We start from the raw sequence: 17,177 nt of genomic DNA, 5'->3' as shown, positions 1-17,177 counted from the left end.
CCCCAGGCCCACAGAGCGGCCCGCCCAGATGCCTGGGTGAGCCAGGCAGTACTCACTTCACTTTGCAGCTGCTTCTGCAGGTTCTGCCTGTGGATCTCGAACTCCTTATGCTCACACATGATAGCGTTCTCTGCTTTCTTTAGTTCTTTCTGAAAAGCCACCAGCTCTGGAGAAGGCTGAGCCAGGTCTGTGAAGGTAAAAAAAGCCTGCTCGTCACCAGCCTCACGTTTTCTCGTTTCACCTAACAAAAGCAGCTCAAGAGGCTTTACGTTGTTCTTTCCTTTGTACATGATAGTAAGGAGACTAAGGGCCATCTTGACTCACCAACTTCCCAACCAAAGAATTACTTTAAAAAAAGCTTATTTAAGTTTACTTATTTTGAGAGAGAGGCCGAGCACGCGTACGCACGCAAGCACTGAGGGACAGAGACAGGGAGAAAGAAAGAATCCCCAATAGGCTCCGCACTGACAGTGCGGTGCAGGGCCTCCAACTCATGAACTGCAAGATCATGACCTGAGCCGAAATCAAGAGTTAGTCACTTAACCGACTGAGCCACCCAGACGCCCCAAGAGAATTTAATGCACGTGACTGCATACTTTACAGCTCTCCGGGATTGTACTCCCAGTAAAAGAATTCTTTCAAATCCAGAAATTAACATGAAAGCCCACCAATCTGCCCTAGTACGCACAGAAGGCACAGGAGGAACCTGTCAGAACCTGCCAATGACTGCCCTGACATCCAGTCCGACCTGGGCATCTGTCAGTGGCACTTAGGGTCCAGGCAGAAAGCAGATGGTATCCCCAGTTCGGGTCACCAGAAGATCCTTCAATAAAGGGACTCACATCGGGTAGCCACGAAGGACAGTGTAGTTCCCCGGGCTACCGGGGCCCTGTTGTCAACGCTCCTAGGGCCTGGAGGGTCAGGAGGGGAGGAATTCCCAGACCCGGAGACCGCAAGCAGGTACAGAGCCCTGAGAAGCCAAGGCCTGGGCTCCTGCCTGGCTGAGGCCCAGGGCCCGCCCCGGCCTACCACACGGGAGGAGACGCGGAAGGGATCACAGCCACCTCGACCTCACTCTTTTCCCTCCCTCCAAGCACAGGAGTGTGTCCCCACTGGCCAAACCCAACCAGCATTCAGAGGGAAGGGGAGCCGAGGGCCACCCAGAGAGGCATATTTATACAGTTGGAAACTTGTTAGTGATGCAATTTCGTGGCAGCGAGTGAAAAGAATGTACCTTCAATCCATGAAATTTGAGAAAATCTTCTCAACTGAAGCCTCCCTTACAGGACAGAGCAGTTTCGGAATACCGAGCCAGTGTCAATCACAAAGACACGCCAATCCGGACAAGACTTACGGTTTAGAAGACGCAAGTTCTCACTTCTGGTCTCTTCCAGCTGTTGTTTAAGTAATTTATTTTGCGCCTGAAGCTCCTGTTTCCCTTGTTTCAGTAGCGAATAGTCACTCATTTCTTTCACCTTTTCTCTCAGCAGGTGGTTTTGCTTGCTTATCGCCAAAGACTGGGTTCTGACCGACTCTAACTCAAGCTGGAATCGAAACAGCAACACCTATGTGTGAACAGTGGGTAGCTACAGTCCCGCCTAAGTCCAGGCTGCCAAGCTGCCTGAGGCTGGGCGCCACGATTTAATGAAGGTCATGTGACCCAAGTCTGTTTCTCTGCAAGGAGACCCGAACCACGGCAGAAGTCCTCTCCTCCAGAGGCAACTAAGGGCCCCCCAAATCAACCCCAGATTGCAGCAAGGCATTTCTTAAGTATCAAAGGGGGAGATCTCACTAACGCGCTGTGGGGTGCTTTCCTCTTAGTACAATACAGCTCAAGTGTGGTTACAGAAGCCTACAGAGTTCTCTAATACACAAGTCCTTACAAACTATGTTCTCTGTCTAAAGTGCTACAAAACAGGCTACAAAAATAGGTTCTGAGCCTAACATTTTATCTACCTCAAGTTCCACCTCTGTCCTTCACATAGCACAGAAGTTTTTATTTTTTTTGAGAGAGGCAGAAAAAGAGAGCGAGAGAGGGAGACACAGAATCCAAAGCAGACTCCAGGCTCCAAGCTGTCAGCACACAGCCAGACGCAGGACTCGAACCCATGAACTGTGAGATCACGACCTGAGCCGAAGTTGGACGCTTTAAACAACTGAGCCACCCAGGTGCCCCGCAAACACACAGCTTAATCCAAGTGAAGTAACAGTGGCATGTGAAAAGCTCATCTCATCGGGTTTTAAGCTGGGAGATCCTGACATCCCGACAGGAAGTTTTCCTGCCCTTGATGGGAAGGGGGAAGAGGCTGAGGTAGAAGCTAGTGCATACAAGCCGTGTACGACATGCAAAACTCAGCTCCCCGAACTCCCTCCACAACCACGCATGGTGGGATCATCCCAGAGTTTACACAGGAGGAGTCGGAGGTCACAGAGCTTGCCCCAAGGCACACAAGCAGAAAGGGAGAGACACAGGATTCAGGCAGGGATCTAGGCCCCAAAGGACATCCTCTTGCTGTGCTTCCCCAGGAGACTAAGATGGAAACAAGTCCCAACGCGTCATGAGGACAACGTAAGATAAATCACGTAGGACTAAAGCTCTAGGTTCATATATTGCCTCATGTCGATTTCAAAACACAAGACTTCATTACCTCGAGCTCTTTGACACGTTTTACAGAATGACCAAATTCTTCCTTTTTCGCATTAATAGCTGTGAGCTCCTCTTGCAAATGTATAGCTTTTTCTGAAAGAAAAGAGCTAACCAATTAACATCATTAAGTTTTCCTAGTGAATACAAGTCGTTTAATAACTTATGGCCACTATGTCACACCTAATGACCATTATTTCATTATCTGAATAGCAGATGTCAAGGTCAAAACAAATCAGCAGCCAAGTAAGAAACAAGCCCCATTACTCAACATGTGACGGCAAGTAACTCTAACGGTCGAATACGCGGCAAGCCTCGTCCTGCTGCACAAAAGTCACCACTTACACCATCGGCTCTGAGCACAGGGCCCGCGCGCCGTCAGGTCAGTACTTCCTTAAAGACAGATTTGTCTGTTGGGATTCTGTATTTATGATTTTGTCATTTTCACTTCATCTAACACGGTCTATAGAGATGGAACATCAAAACCCTGACTTGCCGAACGCGTGACAGCACGGGTACATAGAAGTATCAGCCTCCACAGGCTAGCCGCGAGCAGATGTACACGGGGTGACCTGACCGGTCAGCATCAAGTGCTTAGCCCTGGTTTACTCCCAAGAGTCCATTTGAAATCGCCACTAGAAGTTTAACTTCTTTTCATCGACAAATTCCCAGAAATATATTAAGATGTCAAGTATCCCAAAGACTAAAAAATTATCCAGCTTTCCTACTCTTGGGCTAATGTATTCAAGAATTTAAGGGATTATAGGTCAAGTAGGGGCGCCTGGGTCACTCAGTTGGTTAAGCATCCGACTCTTGGTTTTGGGTCAGATCGTCATCTCACAGTTCCAGGAGTTTGATCCCCGTATCAGGCTCTGCACTGATAGTGTGGAGCCTACTTGGGGTTCCTTTCTCTGTCAAATAAAAAAAAAAAAAAAAACTTACCAAGAAAAGATTCTATGTCACGTGAAAATATCATGAAGCATACGAATACATTAGAAGTAGAAGAAATAAACTAGATCACAGGGACAGAGAAGTTACAATTTTCCGGAAGTAAAAATTGTAGTGTCTCGTGGTTAAGAGTAGTATTTACCCGATGGCAAAAAGTCGCTGCCACTTTCTTGATAGTCACATCTATCAAAATACACTGAAAGAAAGTTGGATAAAATCCTGCTGGTGAATCACTAACCTTTGCGAATATACGAAAGGTTAAACGTGAAGATTCACAAAAATGTATTAAAAAACCAATTTTGTAAGATTAATAAAAACCATGTACTTTTTGCAGTAACACCAGGTGTAAACGATAGGTTTTTTAGAATACAGAACAGGCACTCGCAAGCTAACAGCCTCTGTCACAGTGAACACAGCTCGTCCCCAGAGTCACCTTTATTCTTCCTTTCATCTTCGATCAGCCTGTGAGTTCTAGAGATATAGTTGTCCTGGAGTTCAAGTTGATACCTGCAGGTCAGAAAAACTAAAATGAGCTTGTCACTCTCCTGGATGGACTATCAATACCCGAGCTTATCTATGGGACCGGGGCACCGAAAGTGACCACGTGCAAACCTCAGACTCTCTCAAGAAGAGAGCCAAGGATCTGAATTCCAAAAGTGAAAGGTCTGGAGAACTCTGTTGTGATCCTGTAAATTCGGTCCCCAAACTCAATCACACAAAACGAAGGGTCCTGTTGTTGCGAGGTCACCAAGCACAATTATCTCTCCCTTGGTCTCGACTGACACCAAGAAGTCAATTAAGTTAAACTTCCGGTGTGCGTGACGGGCCCTAAATCCCAAACGATAACCAAGTCGGTCACTTGCAATTCACCTGTCCCATCTCTCTTCCCTCAGAGAGGAACTTTTGCCCCTAGGGGCTGAGCACAGTCCTGACGGCCGACCGCCAACAGCATGAGATCTGAATTAGAAACACCCAAAGGCTCAGATTACGGGGTTTCAGCCACCTCCACCAGCTGTTGCCAACTGACTTTGCGGTTCAGAGGTCAGAGAAAGCAGAGAGGCACTCCCATGATGTCCTCCCAAATTCAACACTGGCTGAAACCACAGGACAGCCGAGGCCTCCAAGGACACACCAAGACAAACGATACCCAACAGTTCTCTGTATCCATGGCTATGCTGAATTCACATATACGTGTTTCATTTATTCTGCATTTAATGACTAGAGCTACTTCAGTGTTCACTAGTAGGTTAGAGGAGTGGACATAAAATATGTACCTAAAATCCATTGTTTCAAAAGTCATACAATGAAAATGGTGTTTAAGTTTTATTTTTAATTAGACAGAGACAGACAGAATCCCTAACAGGCTCCACACTGTCCGCGCAGAGCCCGACGCGGTGCTCAAACTCACCAACCATGAGATCATGAACTGAGCCGAAGTCAGACACTTAACCGACTGAGCCACCCAGACGCCCCCTACTTATCTTTAACAGCAGTTTTTAAAAACAACCTCCAGGGGAGCCTGGGTGGCTCAGTTGATTGAGCATCTGACTTTGGCTCCGGTCACGGTCTCATGGTTCATGAGTTTGAGCCCCGTGTCAGGCTCTGTGCTGACAGCTCAGAGCCTGGAGCCTGCTTCAGATTCTGGGTCTGTCTCCATCTCTCTCTCTCTCTGCCCCTCCCCTGCTCGTCCTCATTCTCTCAAAAGTAAAATAGCCTCCAGAAACCTTTGCAGGTATGATGTAATGGCACAGTGACAAATTAAGAGCAAGGCAATAAAAATGAGGTCAATTACTAATAAATACCCTGAGAAGCCGAGTTGAATCCTCTCTTCACTACACATGCATTTACTCACTATTAACTGAGCACTTATTAATTTCAATGTTATGACTTCTTAGCTGTGCAAACTGAGCAAGTCATAAAGTGCCCTAACAACTTAAACCACAGGCACTCAGGAAGTGTCAGAGAAGCTATGAGGAAGAATGAGAGATGCCTGGGTGGCTCAGTGTGTTGAGTGTCCAACTTTGGCTTAGATTGAAACCACTCCTTGTGGTTCAGGAGTTTGAGCCCTGTGTTGGGCTCTGAGCTGACAGTTCAGAGCCTGGAGCCTGCTTTGGATTCTGGGTCCCCCTCTCTCTGCCGCTCCTCCTGCTTGCACTCTGTCTTGCTCTCTCAAAAACAAATCTTAAAAACAATTTTTTTTTTTTTTTTGGTCAAATGAGCAGAGCATGCTATTCTCTATCTTTTTAAACCCATCTTAAATGCTCACAGGAAAGGCTGGACTACCAATGACAACACAGATGTTTTTCAACCCTCAATTTTGCCATCAACCATCGGCTCTATCTACTTCATCAGCGTGGCCATGTTTCCAGCAACTTAATTCAGACACAGGATTTCTTTAACAAGGCCAAGCAATTACTTGAGCAGCTCATTCTTGAGCTTCTGGTCATAGGTCTCCTCAATATTCTGGACATTCAGCTCCCGTTTCCTAAGTGCGTCGGTTGCTCTTTTATTTTTTTCTTCTTGTAGCCGCTGAGCCCTGCAATTAGCCAAAGAGAAAGAAAGCAGGTAAGAAAACCCCAACAGCGGAAGTAACACGTTTAGAGGGAAAGAGACACCTTGTGTTTTTAGCTCCAGAGTAAAACCTTCACAAGGCTTCCCTGCTGGGAAGTGAACTGAAAGAGCCAGAAGTCCCTCTACTTTACCAACTTTAGCTCATCAGCTAGCAGATGGCACCTGGCTAAGGGGAGTGTCAATGTGTCGTGACCAAAGTGGTTTCTTACTTTTCTACACTTACAGGAGAAAACCCACACTCAAAAAGGGGGTACAGGGGATCAAGGGCCACAATCAACGGAGGGGTCAAAGAAGGATGCTTTTAGTTACAAAGCCACAAAGCCAAGTTTAGTGTACCTTAAGTGTTTGTTTCTTCTAGAATATTATTTCTAACTGTGAGACTTAACTGATTGGCCCCTAACAATTAGAGGTACAAGATTCGTTTTTGGCATTCAATCATCTATTGACTGAAGAGGCCGAAAACAGAAGATGGGTCCATCAGAACCTCCAAATTCGAAGAATGGAGTGCTTTTCGTGGGGAGACCTTCAAACACCTACAAAACCAATTCCAGAGCCAGGAATCAGGTTCACAGGCACTTAGACCAAACCACAGGGATGGGAGGGCTCCCGGCCAAGCATAAAGGCTTGGTGTTAGAGCTCCCTCTGCTGCCCCATCCGTAAAGCAAAGGACGAGTAAATCCATTCACTTCACTTAATGTGCTTACAAGAGAGAAGCAGGGCAAACAGAGGTTCAAGAAGTGGTTACATAATCATGATTATACAATCCAGAATCTGCCCAAACTTTGTCCCTTTTCTTTTCTCTCACATTAGCAAACTGCCACTTGAGAATTTCCAAACAGGGTAAGGTAGGACGAAATCAAATGAACAGAACCTACGTAAATGAAAAACATTAATAAAGACAAAGACAAACCTCTTAAATAAAATAGGGTTCCTGGAATATTTCGAGTTTCAAGACGCCAAATGGGAAAGAAAGCTTAATTCCACCAACTACAGACTGGGGAGCTTGCTCTTAATCCCAGCTGAGATTTGAAGGAGGATACAGATGTGAGCACTTAGGGAAAGGAACACACACACCAAGAGAAATGGTTTCACCCAGGGGTGCCTGGGTGGCTCAGCGTGTGGCTAAGCGTCCGACTTTGGCTCAGGTCCTAACCGTGTGGTTCAGGAGTTCAAGCCCCTGGTCAGGCTCTGTGCTGACAGCCAAGAGCCTGGAGCCTGCTTCAGATTCTGTCTCCCTCTCTCTCTGCCCCTCCACAATTGGTACTAAGAAAAAAAAAAACACACAAAAAAAACCAAACAAACAACCACCAGTAGTTTCTTCGCCCAGTAAGAGTTGAGTCAGAGCCACCGTCTTCCCCCTCCCCCGACAGCAGCAGTGCAGGAGAGGGCGGCAGGTCCGGGTATCTGGAATTGTTACTTTGCACACATGCAGCTACTGGATGTGAATGACTGGATGTAAGTGAAACATGGCATTTGTTCAAGCATTATCAGCTTCTTCAAGTCACGTGTCTGGTCATACTGTAGCCGATGATGGCATCTCACTCTGCTTTTCATTCTAATGTGTACTAGTTCATAAGTGAAACCCTAGTCTTTCTCTTCATTTGTGCCTTTTAAAGCTAGGTGGGATCCCCTTTACAAGTGAACACTCTATTTGGCAGTTAACATCTGACTATTAAGACGTGTATTTAGTTCTTTTGAATCGTCATTCTGAATATCCCAAACGAACACACGTTACTCACAATTCAAAAGCTTCCATTCTTTGTTTCAGCTCTGCTTCTCTGCCTCTTAGCATGTCTATATCTTTGAGGAGAAGTTGTCTCTGAGCATAAATCTCCTTGGTTTCAATCTGTGTACAGAAGCATTAAGTTTTCAGCAAGCAAGCTAAAGAAGATATAACAGATCCGAATATAGTGCTTCCTCGATTCCAGAGAACTACGGATACTTAGGGTTACAATTTCACTTTCAAGAGGTTCCAATTCAGCGTACTCTTTTTGCCCATTTAGCCACCCAAACATGCATTCCCTCCTTCAATGACTGTTTGGCCCCATTAGCATATATTCCTAACATCTCTGCTCTGTTTAATCTACCTAACGGACATCCCCCAGACACTTAACATTTCGACAAGTGCGTCAGCAAGAAAAGGACACGAAACGTGCGTGTAGCAATAAAACTTCCAAAGAATAGAATGCCCCTGGTTCTGTCGTCTCAAAGTTTCAGTTCATAGGTCATTCTGACTCGGTTAACAAGGTGGATGAACGGGCCACACTTCCATTTGTGTGTTCGCTGAGCAAGGCTTCACGGAGTACCTGGCATGTGTCTAACAGCACACTCAGAACTAGAGAAAGACGAACAGGCAGAGTTCCCATCTTTCCAAAATTCAGTGTAGTCAGGGAAAGTGAAATTACACACTAGGATGTGATGACTTTTATAACTAAAATACTTCAGGACTGTGGCAGGAACAGGACCCTGAGTGAGTCAGTCAGGGAAGGCATTACAAGGAAGGGACACAGAAGCTGGATTTGAAGGCCAAGAGGGTTTCATCGGGGGCACAAGAAGGGCATTGCAGGTAGTGGAATAAAGCCAGGATGCTTGGCATGAGGATGGCCATCTTGTCCAGAGCCTTAAGAGAATCCGCGAACTCAATGAATATTCTGGTCTGGTAACTGATCTGAACTAGCCAGTCACCCGTCTTGAGGATGCAGTTGTTAACGTAAACATCCAATCGTCTCAAAGACAGTGGCTCCAACATTGATTTTTTTCTAAGAGCCCCATCACCAGAAACGGTACACGAAATCATAGGACATGACTGGGTCTTTCTGAGCAGTTGTAATCAAGGATGGGCGCTGGGAGGGAGCCCTCCAACTTTCGAGGTCTCCACATAGCAGCGGTTCTGGCTGGACACAGCAAACAGTGTCCCGAATCCAGGCTCGTCTAAGACAGCCCCTTGGGAAAGGAACCAGTTTTTCCTCCAAGAGTGGACCCCATCCCTCCTGCCACTCCTCGCCCTTTCCACTTCCTGTTCAGTCACTTTCCAGGAGAAATCGAATGGCCACCTTTCACAATCTTTGACTCCGCAATTCCAGGGACCCTCAACCCCTGTGACCCAAGGGCAGCATACTGCATTTTGTTTCTAGTCTTCACGCGACATCTCAACCCGCAGCCCTGTCCTATGGGCCCACGCTTACTCTTCCATCCATCAGCGTCCCGACATCTTGTCCTGGATGCCTCCAAGAACACCACACAGCCCTCTTTCCCCCCACCAACCCCCTGGGGTAGTAGCCGCCCACCATCCCCTCCGGCCCCTTTCACCACCCCACCGAACCCCAATGTCCTCAAGAGGCTGCCCTTCTCAAGCCAAGTAAACTCAGCTCCGTCAGGTCCACTGCCCAAGCGCCTCGATCTTCCCGCCCTCGCTAACCTGACTGTACCACACCAACTGCCTACAAGCACCTGGTTCGATCCACTTCGGCTGCGGGATGCCCGTGTCACGGCCAGGGCCTCCACACAGCTCCGCCAGTCCGGCCTGCTTCAGAGGGCTGTTCGGCCCCCACCCCCACGCAGCCATTCCACACTGATCCTCTCCTTGAGGCTGCCCCCCCGACCCTCCCATCTGCCCGAGAGGAGGGAGCGTATTCAGCGGGGAGTTTTGCCTGGTCCCAACATGGAAGCTAGCACCCGCAGTCCCTTCCTCCCAGCGCTCTAGGGGGAGGAAGTCTCCATAACCTTTTCAAGGCCAGTCCTACCACTTGTGCTCTTGACCTCCATCCCTCATACACCTGTAGGGCTTGATCTTGGCTAACCAACTGTCACAACCCACTCTAGGGCCTGAAGCCCATCTACAAACAGCCACAGGAAATAGACACCTGGCAAAGAATTGTGAAATCTTACCTCTTGGTGCTTCTGAATTCTCTCAAAAGCCAACTTCTCCCGAGAAATAAGGGCGTCAGATTTTGCTCGACAAGCTCTCTCCAATTCGTTCCGGAACTCAGCCAATTCCCTCTCAGACTTTCTTTTCTCTTCCATCTTAACTTTTGCTACTTCAGTATCTTTAAAATACTTTAACTGCCAATCGATCACCAATTATTGTAAATACCAAAACCATACTAAGAAAATAACTTCTCTCTTCAGGGTTAGGTTTAACACTAATGCTCTAATATACTTAGTTTAACTTATTTTTACTTTCATCTCATTCATTATACGTGTAGGATTCACTCAAAAGGCATAAGAAATGACATCAGTTGGAAAGAAAAATCATGCGTAACAGTGTATCACATTTGTTAATAAAAATTCTCTATTTCCCCCCCCCCATACCCAAGATGAAGACATCAAAGGACACCTGGGTGGCTCAGTTGGTGACACGTCTGACTTCTTGATTTCGGCTCAGTTCATGATCTCATGGTTCTTGAGCTCGAGCCCTGAGTCAGGTTCTATGCTGACAGCATGGAGCCTGCTAAGGATTCTCTCTCACCTTCTCTCAGCCCCTTCCCTGCTTACATTTGCTCTTAAACTTTTTTTTTTTTTTTTAAAAGACATTCAAGACAAGCACAGCAACAAGATACAGCTCACCTTTTGACACATTTCTGCCCGAAGCTGCTGTTCTATTTCTCTTTTATATTCATTCAACTTTACTTCTAAGGATTCTAACTTTGGACGCTGAGGGTAAGCACCTGCAAACTGATCATCAATAAGCTGAAGCTTCTCCACTGTTAAAACAACATAGGAAATTAGCATAGGGAACTGCCGTCAGTTGAGCAAGAGGCTGGAGCTCTGTTCAAAAGCACAGAGTATACTTAGGGGCAACGGGAAGGATGTCTGCAATTTACTTTGAAACCCCACAAAATTAAGATGGATTAATGGATGGGTCGGATAAGCGATCAGGCAAGGAGGATACAAATTTACCGGGTAAGTCTAGGTATACAAGTGTTCACTGTACAACCGTTTCCACCATTCCTACATCGGAAATTCTCACCATCCAATGTCAGGGGGAAAGAAAGCCAAGAGTGCAACTTAAGTCAAAAAACACTGGCATCTCTTCCCAGTCCCTAAGTGCCAAGGCAGAGAGTGCTTTTATTGGACTGTGGTTAAAGTCGACTGACACGTTCAAAACACGGACCTTAAAATAAATCAAAGATCACGTATTTTGACTCCTCTGCTTTGCAGAGGAGGAAGCAGATGCCCGTGCAGTTTAAGTGAGTCCCATAGGGCTAAGCAACTGTGTAAGGGCAGCACTGGGGCTGCAAGCTCGTCTGTTGCTGGGCTGTCGTTCTAGTGCTCTCTCCAGTAGACCCACAGCCCCCACAACAGCTGCGGGCCAGCGTCAACCGACCGCAAACCCAGACTTGCAGGATGAGCTCGATCGTGGAGAACACCACCTGCCAAAAAGGATGCACCGGACAAGGCGGCTGACACAAGTAGTTTGAAGAGATTGGCAGCGTCCGTCTTTTTAGAGAACTTTCAACAGGTTTTCCATTTACTTTTCTGGGTTTTCCAAATGCTTTACAATTGTGTCGTCCAATACAGGGCTCTCTAGCCACACGTGGCCACGGAGTACATGAAGTGGGACAAGTTCAAATTGAGAGGTGCTTTAAGTGTAAAGGACACACCAGGTTTCAAGGATGGAGTATGGAAATTTTATATAGAATAATCTCATTAACGTTTTCTGGATCAATTACATGTTGGAATCTTTTGGACATACCGGGTTAAATAAATTATATTAAAATAAATTCATCTGTTCCCCCCCCATGGCTACTAGAAAATTAACAGTTACACATGTGGCTATTATTGGACAGTACTTCTCTAGAATAAGCATGTACCATGCTCCCAATGGAATAAAACCTAGGCCAAAATGAAGGCCTCATCATATAGCTTATGTTTTACTAGTAACAGACTTCTCTTTTTACTGGTTAGAAGTATTATTCTCCTTAAGACTCAGGAGGTGCCAAGAAACTGATTAATCATGTAATTTTAGAAAAATTTGGACTCTAGGGGTGCCTGGGTGGCTCAGTTGGTTAAGCGTCCAACTTCGGCTCAGGTCATGATCTCCCGGTTTAGGAGTTTGATCCCCGCGTCATCATGCTCTGTGCAGATAGCTCCAAGCCTGGGGCCTGCTTCAGATTCTGTGTCTCCCTTCCTCTGCCTATCTCCTGCTCATGCTCCCTCCCCCTCTCTCTCAAAAATAAGTTTTTAAAAATTAAAAAAAGAAAAAAATATTCGGATTCTACTATCCGTTCTGACCCAGAAGGAACGTTTCCAAGTTGTGCTTCCTCTGGGGACCCCGATTTCCTCAGCTCTAAACCAAAGTGATATGCCACTGACTTCTCTAGTTTTCTCCACAAGGCACGCAGTCAAGGATTTCCTTAGTGGCCATAAATTCAAGTTAGAGGAAACCTAGAGAAGAACCTCCCAGTTATGAGAGGTTGAACCCAACACACAGAGAAGCACGTGGGCCTTCAGAGAGGGGAGGGTGGTGCGGGCGAGCAGTCCTGGCCGCCTCCCGCGAGGCTACCAGAGGAAGCAGGCACCTGTGCCCCCTGCGGCTTGCACCCCTCCCAGTCAAGGAACAGACCCATAGTACAGCACATCAGGTCCTTTCCTTCACTTGAGGAGAAAACAAACATTAAAATTCTGAAGGAGAGCCAGTTACCAAGTGAGTCTTGGCCAGGCAATGTGGAACTTGTCTGAGTTCCCACATCACAGCTCGCTCTGGACTGATGATACTCTGCCACTTCTTTTAAAAACTCCATGAGAAAACCTACAAGACACAAAGCGCATAATACAGTTTCGGCGTGTAACTTTTTCCATTCAACCATTGCATCAACCCTGTTTCTAAGATCTTGGCTTTTAAACATTATCCTTTCTTACATTCTAGATCTTTTAAGAATAATTTCTAAGGAAAGGCCTTTGCAAACATGACACACAACCTAGAAGCAATAACGAGCAGTATCAATCTCACAACATAAGAATTAGAAACCTAGATGGCACGAAATCAAGTCAAAAGACAAGTGATACACTGCAACAAAGTACTCGCGAGGATGTGGAGACAGGAGTAATTTTCATAATATCAAAGAGCTGTTACAAGTCAAAACAATGGATAAATTAGACAAGACATGGGCCAAGTTTACACAAAAAAAGTCAGATAAACAGGATATAAACCAACAAACATTGCACTGCTGGTGGGAATGCACACTGGTGCAGCTGCTCTGGAGGACAGTGTGGAGGTTCCTCAAGAAACTAAAAATTAAACTACCCCATGACCCAGCAATTCCAATACTAGGTATTTATCCAAAGGACACAAAAATGCTGATTCATAGGGGCACACGCACCCCGATGTTTACAGCAGCACTATCACCAACAGCCCAATTATGTAAAGAGCCCAAAGGTCCATCAACTGACAAAGAAGGTGGGGTGTGTGTGTGTGTGTGTGTGTGTGTGTGTGTGTGTGTGTGTGTAGTATTACACACAATGGAATATTACTTGGTGATCAAACAAGAATCAAATATTTCCGTTTCCAACAACGTGAATGAAACCAGAGTGTATTATGGAAAGAGCCTAAATGTCCATCCACTGATGAATGGATAAAGAGGTTGTGGTTTGTATGTACAATAGAATACTACTTGGAAATGACAAAGAATGAAATCTGGCCTTTTGTAGCAACGTGGATGGAACTGGAGTGTTATGCTAAGTGAAATAAGTCATACAGAGAAAGACAGAGACCGTATGTTTTCACTCTCATGTGGATCCTGAGAAACTTGACAGAAGACCATGGGGGAGGGGAAGGAAAAAAAAAAGTTAGGGAGGGAGCCAAATCATAAGAGACTGAAAAACTGAGAATAAAGTGAGGGGTGGGAGGGAGGGGAAAGTGGGTGATGGGCATTGACGAGGGCACCTGTTGGGATGAGCACTGGGTGTTGTATGGAAACGAATTCGACAATAAATTTCGTATCAAAAAAATAAAAAAACTAGAGTGTATTATGCTAAGCGAAATAATCAGTCAGAGAAAGACCAATACATTATCTCACACACATGGAATTTAAGAAACAACACATGAACAAAGGGGAAGGGAAGGAGAAAGAAAATAAAAACACAAGGAGGCAAACCATCAGAGTGTTGGTTTTTTTTTTTTTTTTAAGTTTCTTTGGAGAGACCAAGTGCAAGTGGTGGCACAGAGACAGTGAGAGAGAACTTCCAGCAGGCCCCACACTGTCAGTGCAGACCCAGATGCAGGGCTCGAACTCACAAACCTAAGATTATGACTGGAGCTAAAACTAAGAGTCAGATGCTTAACCAACTGAGAGCCACCCAGGTGCCCCAAGATTTTTTTTTAATGTCTATTTTTGAGAAAGAGAAACATGGCACAAGTGAGGTGAGGGGCAAAGAGAGGAAGTCAGAATCCCAAACAGGTTCTGCGCCATCAGCACAGAGCCCAATGCGGGGCTTGATCTCAGGACAGTGAGATCCTGACTTCAGCTAAAACCCAGAGTTGGACACTTAACCGAATGAGCCACCCAAGCACCCCACCATAAGAGATTCTTCAAGACAGAACAGAGGGTGGCTGGAGGGGAGGTGGGTGGGGAGATGGGCTAAATGAGCGATGGGCATGAAGGAGGACACTTGTTGGGACGAGCACTAGGTGTTGTATGTAAGTGATGCATCACTGGGTTCTACTCCTGAAATCAGTATTACACTCTCAGTTAACGAACTTCAATTCAAATAAAGTTAAAAAAAATAATAATAAAGGCCATAGATAAAAAACAGCTAACCTCATAATGTATGTAAACAACTGAGCGCTTCTAAGATCAGGAAAAACAAGGATGTCCTCTCTCACCACTTTGATTCAACATAGTACTCAAAGTCCTTGCCACAGCCATTGGACAAAAAAACATCCAAATTGGTAAGAAGTAAAACTGTCATTATTTGCAGATGTCACGATAGTATACACAGAAAACTTCAAAGACTCCACCAAAAGACACTAGCACTGATAAATGAATTCAGTGATGTCACAGAATACCAAGTTAATATACAGAAATCTGTTGCACCTCTATACAGTAATAATCAAGTGGCAAAAAAATGCCATTTACCACTGCACCAAAAAAAAAAAAAATTATACACACACACACACACACACCTGTAAGTAAACCAAACCAAGGAGCTGAAAGACCTACACTATGAAAACCCTAAAACACGGATGAAAGAATCGAAGATGACACCAACAGAAAATATTCTGTGCTCAGGGACTCAGAGAACCGGTATTGTTAACATGTCAATGTTACCCAAAGCAATTTACAGACGCCATGCAATCTCGGTCAAAATACCAACAGCATTTTTCACAGAACTAGACTACCACTAAAATTCGTATGGAACCAGGAAAGACTCCTGAAGAGCCAAAACAACCTTGAGGTAAAAGAACAAAGCTGGAGATATCACAATTCCTGATTGCAAGATGTACCCCAAAGCTGTCGTAATCAAAACAGTAACGCAGTGGCACAAGAGGCACGTAGATGAACAGAGAGCCCAGAAATAAACCCACGCATGTATGGTCAATTAATCTACAACAAAGGAGGCAAGAGTATACACCAGGGGGATAAAGCAGTCTCTTCAGCAAATGGTGTTGGGGAAACTGGATGGCTACATGCAAAACAATAAAAGTGGACCACTTTTCTTACACCACACATAAAAATAAGCTCAAAATGAATTAAAGTCCTAAATGTGAGAGCTGAAATCACAAAATTCCTAGAAAACATAGGCAGTAAGATCTTTGACATCAACTGTAGATATGTGTTTTTCTAGATAGTTCTTGCTTCCTTCGCCTGAAGAGACCTATCGGGACTATAAAATAGCGAGCTTTGGCACAGCAAAGAAAACCATCAACAAGACCAAAAGCAACCTACTGAATGGCAGAAGATATTTGTAAATGATCTATCCAGTAAGGAGTTAATATCCAAGATATATAAAGGACTTCTACAATCCAACACAAAAACCAATCAACAAACGAGTCAAGGACCTGAATACACACTTTTCCAAAGATATTCAGATGGCCAACAGACTCACGAAAAAAAGGCTCAACATCACTCACCATTAGGGAAATGCAAATCAAAACCACAGTGAGAGATCACCTCACACCTATCACAACAGCTAAAACCAAAAAACACAAGAAACTAATGCTGGTGAGGATGTGGAGAAAAAGGAGTCCTCTTGCACTGCTGGTGGGAATGCAAACTGGTGCAGCCACTGTGGAAAACAGTATGGAGGTTCCTCAAAAAGTTAAAAATAGGAGTGCCTGGGTGGCTCAGTTAAAGAACGTCTGACTCCATCTCAGCTCAGGTCATGATCTCATAGTTGTGAGATCGAGCCTCCTGTTGGGCTCCACACCCAGTGTGGAGCCTACTTGGGATTCTCTCTCCCCCTGTTCCTCCCCTGCTCACATGCATGTGCTCTACCCAAAGAAAAAAAAAAAAGTTAAAAATAGAATTACCATATGTTCCAGTAATTCCACTACTGGGTATTTGTGCAAAGAAAACGAACACTAACTTGAAATGACATATGCATCCCTAGGTTTACAGCAGCATTGTTTACAATGGATAGATGTGGTATGTAAGTGTGTGCGCACACACGGGGACACACGGACGGACACACACACACACAGTGGAATTATCACTCAGCCATAAGAACAAAACTGGGGTGCCTGGGTGGCTCCGTCGGTTAAGCGTCCAACTTTGGCTTAGGTAATGATGGGTCTGTGGGAGCTGAAGCCTCACGTCAGGCTCTGTGCTGACAGCTCGGAGCCTGGAGCCTGCTTCAGATTCTGTGTGTCCCTCTCTCTCTGCCCCTCCCCCGCTCACGCTCAGTGTGTCTGTCGCTCTCGAAAATAAATACACATTAAATGAAAAATTAGGAGCTTTAGGATCTTCCAACAGTCGAAAGGACTCAGCTTCTGCATGAACAAAGGTAAAGGCCTCCCACCTCCCTTTTCCCCAAGATTCCCAAGTCTGGTTTTCACTTCCTCTCATTAGACATA

At 45.4% G+C, this 17,177-nt stretch overlaps 1 protein-coding gene across 7 annotated transcripts in view; it reads right to left on the bottom strand.

Moving 5' to 3' along the window:
* OFD1 (OFD1 centriole and centriolar satellite protein) overlaps positions 1–17,177 on the bottom strand; it is a 42,297-nt gene that overhangs the window by 15,047 nt on the left and 10,073 nt on the right. For 6 of the 7 annotated variants that reach the window (XM_030305157.1, XM_030305156.1, XM_030305160.1 and 3 more), the window contains 9 exons: positions 12,807–12,914; positions 10,730–10,866; positions 10,052–10,225; positions 7,903–8,009; positions 6,009–6,128; positions 4,026–4,099; positions 2,649–2,740; positions 1,355–1,544; positions 57–187 (listed from right to left, as the gene is read on the bottom strand). In XM_030305157.1, the coding sequence (XP_030161017.1) occupies positions 57–187; positions 1,355–1,544; positions 2,649–2,740; positions 4,026–4,099; positions 6,009–6,128; positions 7,903–8,009; positions 10,052–10,225; positions 10,730–10,866; positions 12,807–12,914 (1,133 nt within the window). The remainder of the gene's footprint in view (positions 1–56; positions 188–1,354; positions 1,545–2,648; positions 2,741–4,025; positions 4,100–6,008; positions 6,129–7,902; positions 8,010–10,051; positions 10,226–10,729; positions 10,867–12,806; positions 12,915–17,177) is intronic. The other variant, XM_030305159.1, reaches the window with a different exon arrangement.

Source organism: Lynx canadensis, chromosome X (genome assembly GCF_007474595.2).
Source record: "Lynx canadensis isolate LIC74 chromosome X, mLynCan4.pri.v2, whole genome shotgun sequence".
Classification (NCBI taxonomy): Eukaryota; Metazoa; Chordata; class Mammalia; order Carnivora; family Felidae; genus Lynx; species Lynx canadensis.
Note: the sequence above shows the minus strand (reverse complement) of the source record. Positions and strands in the feature narration are given on the sequence as shown.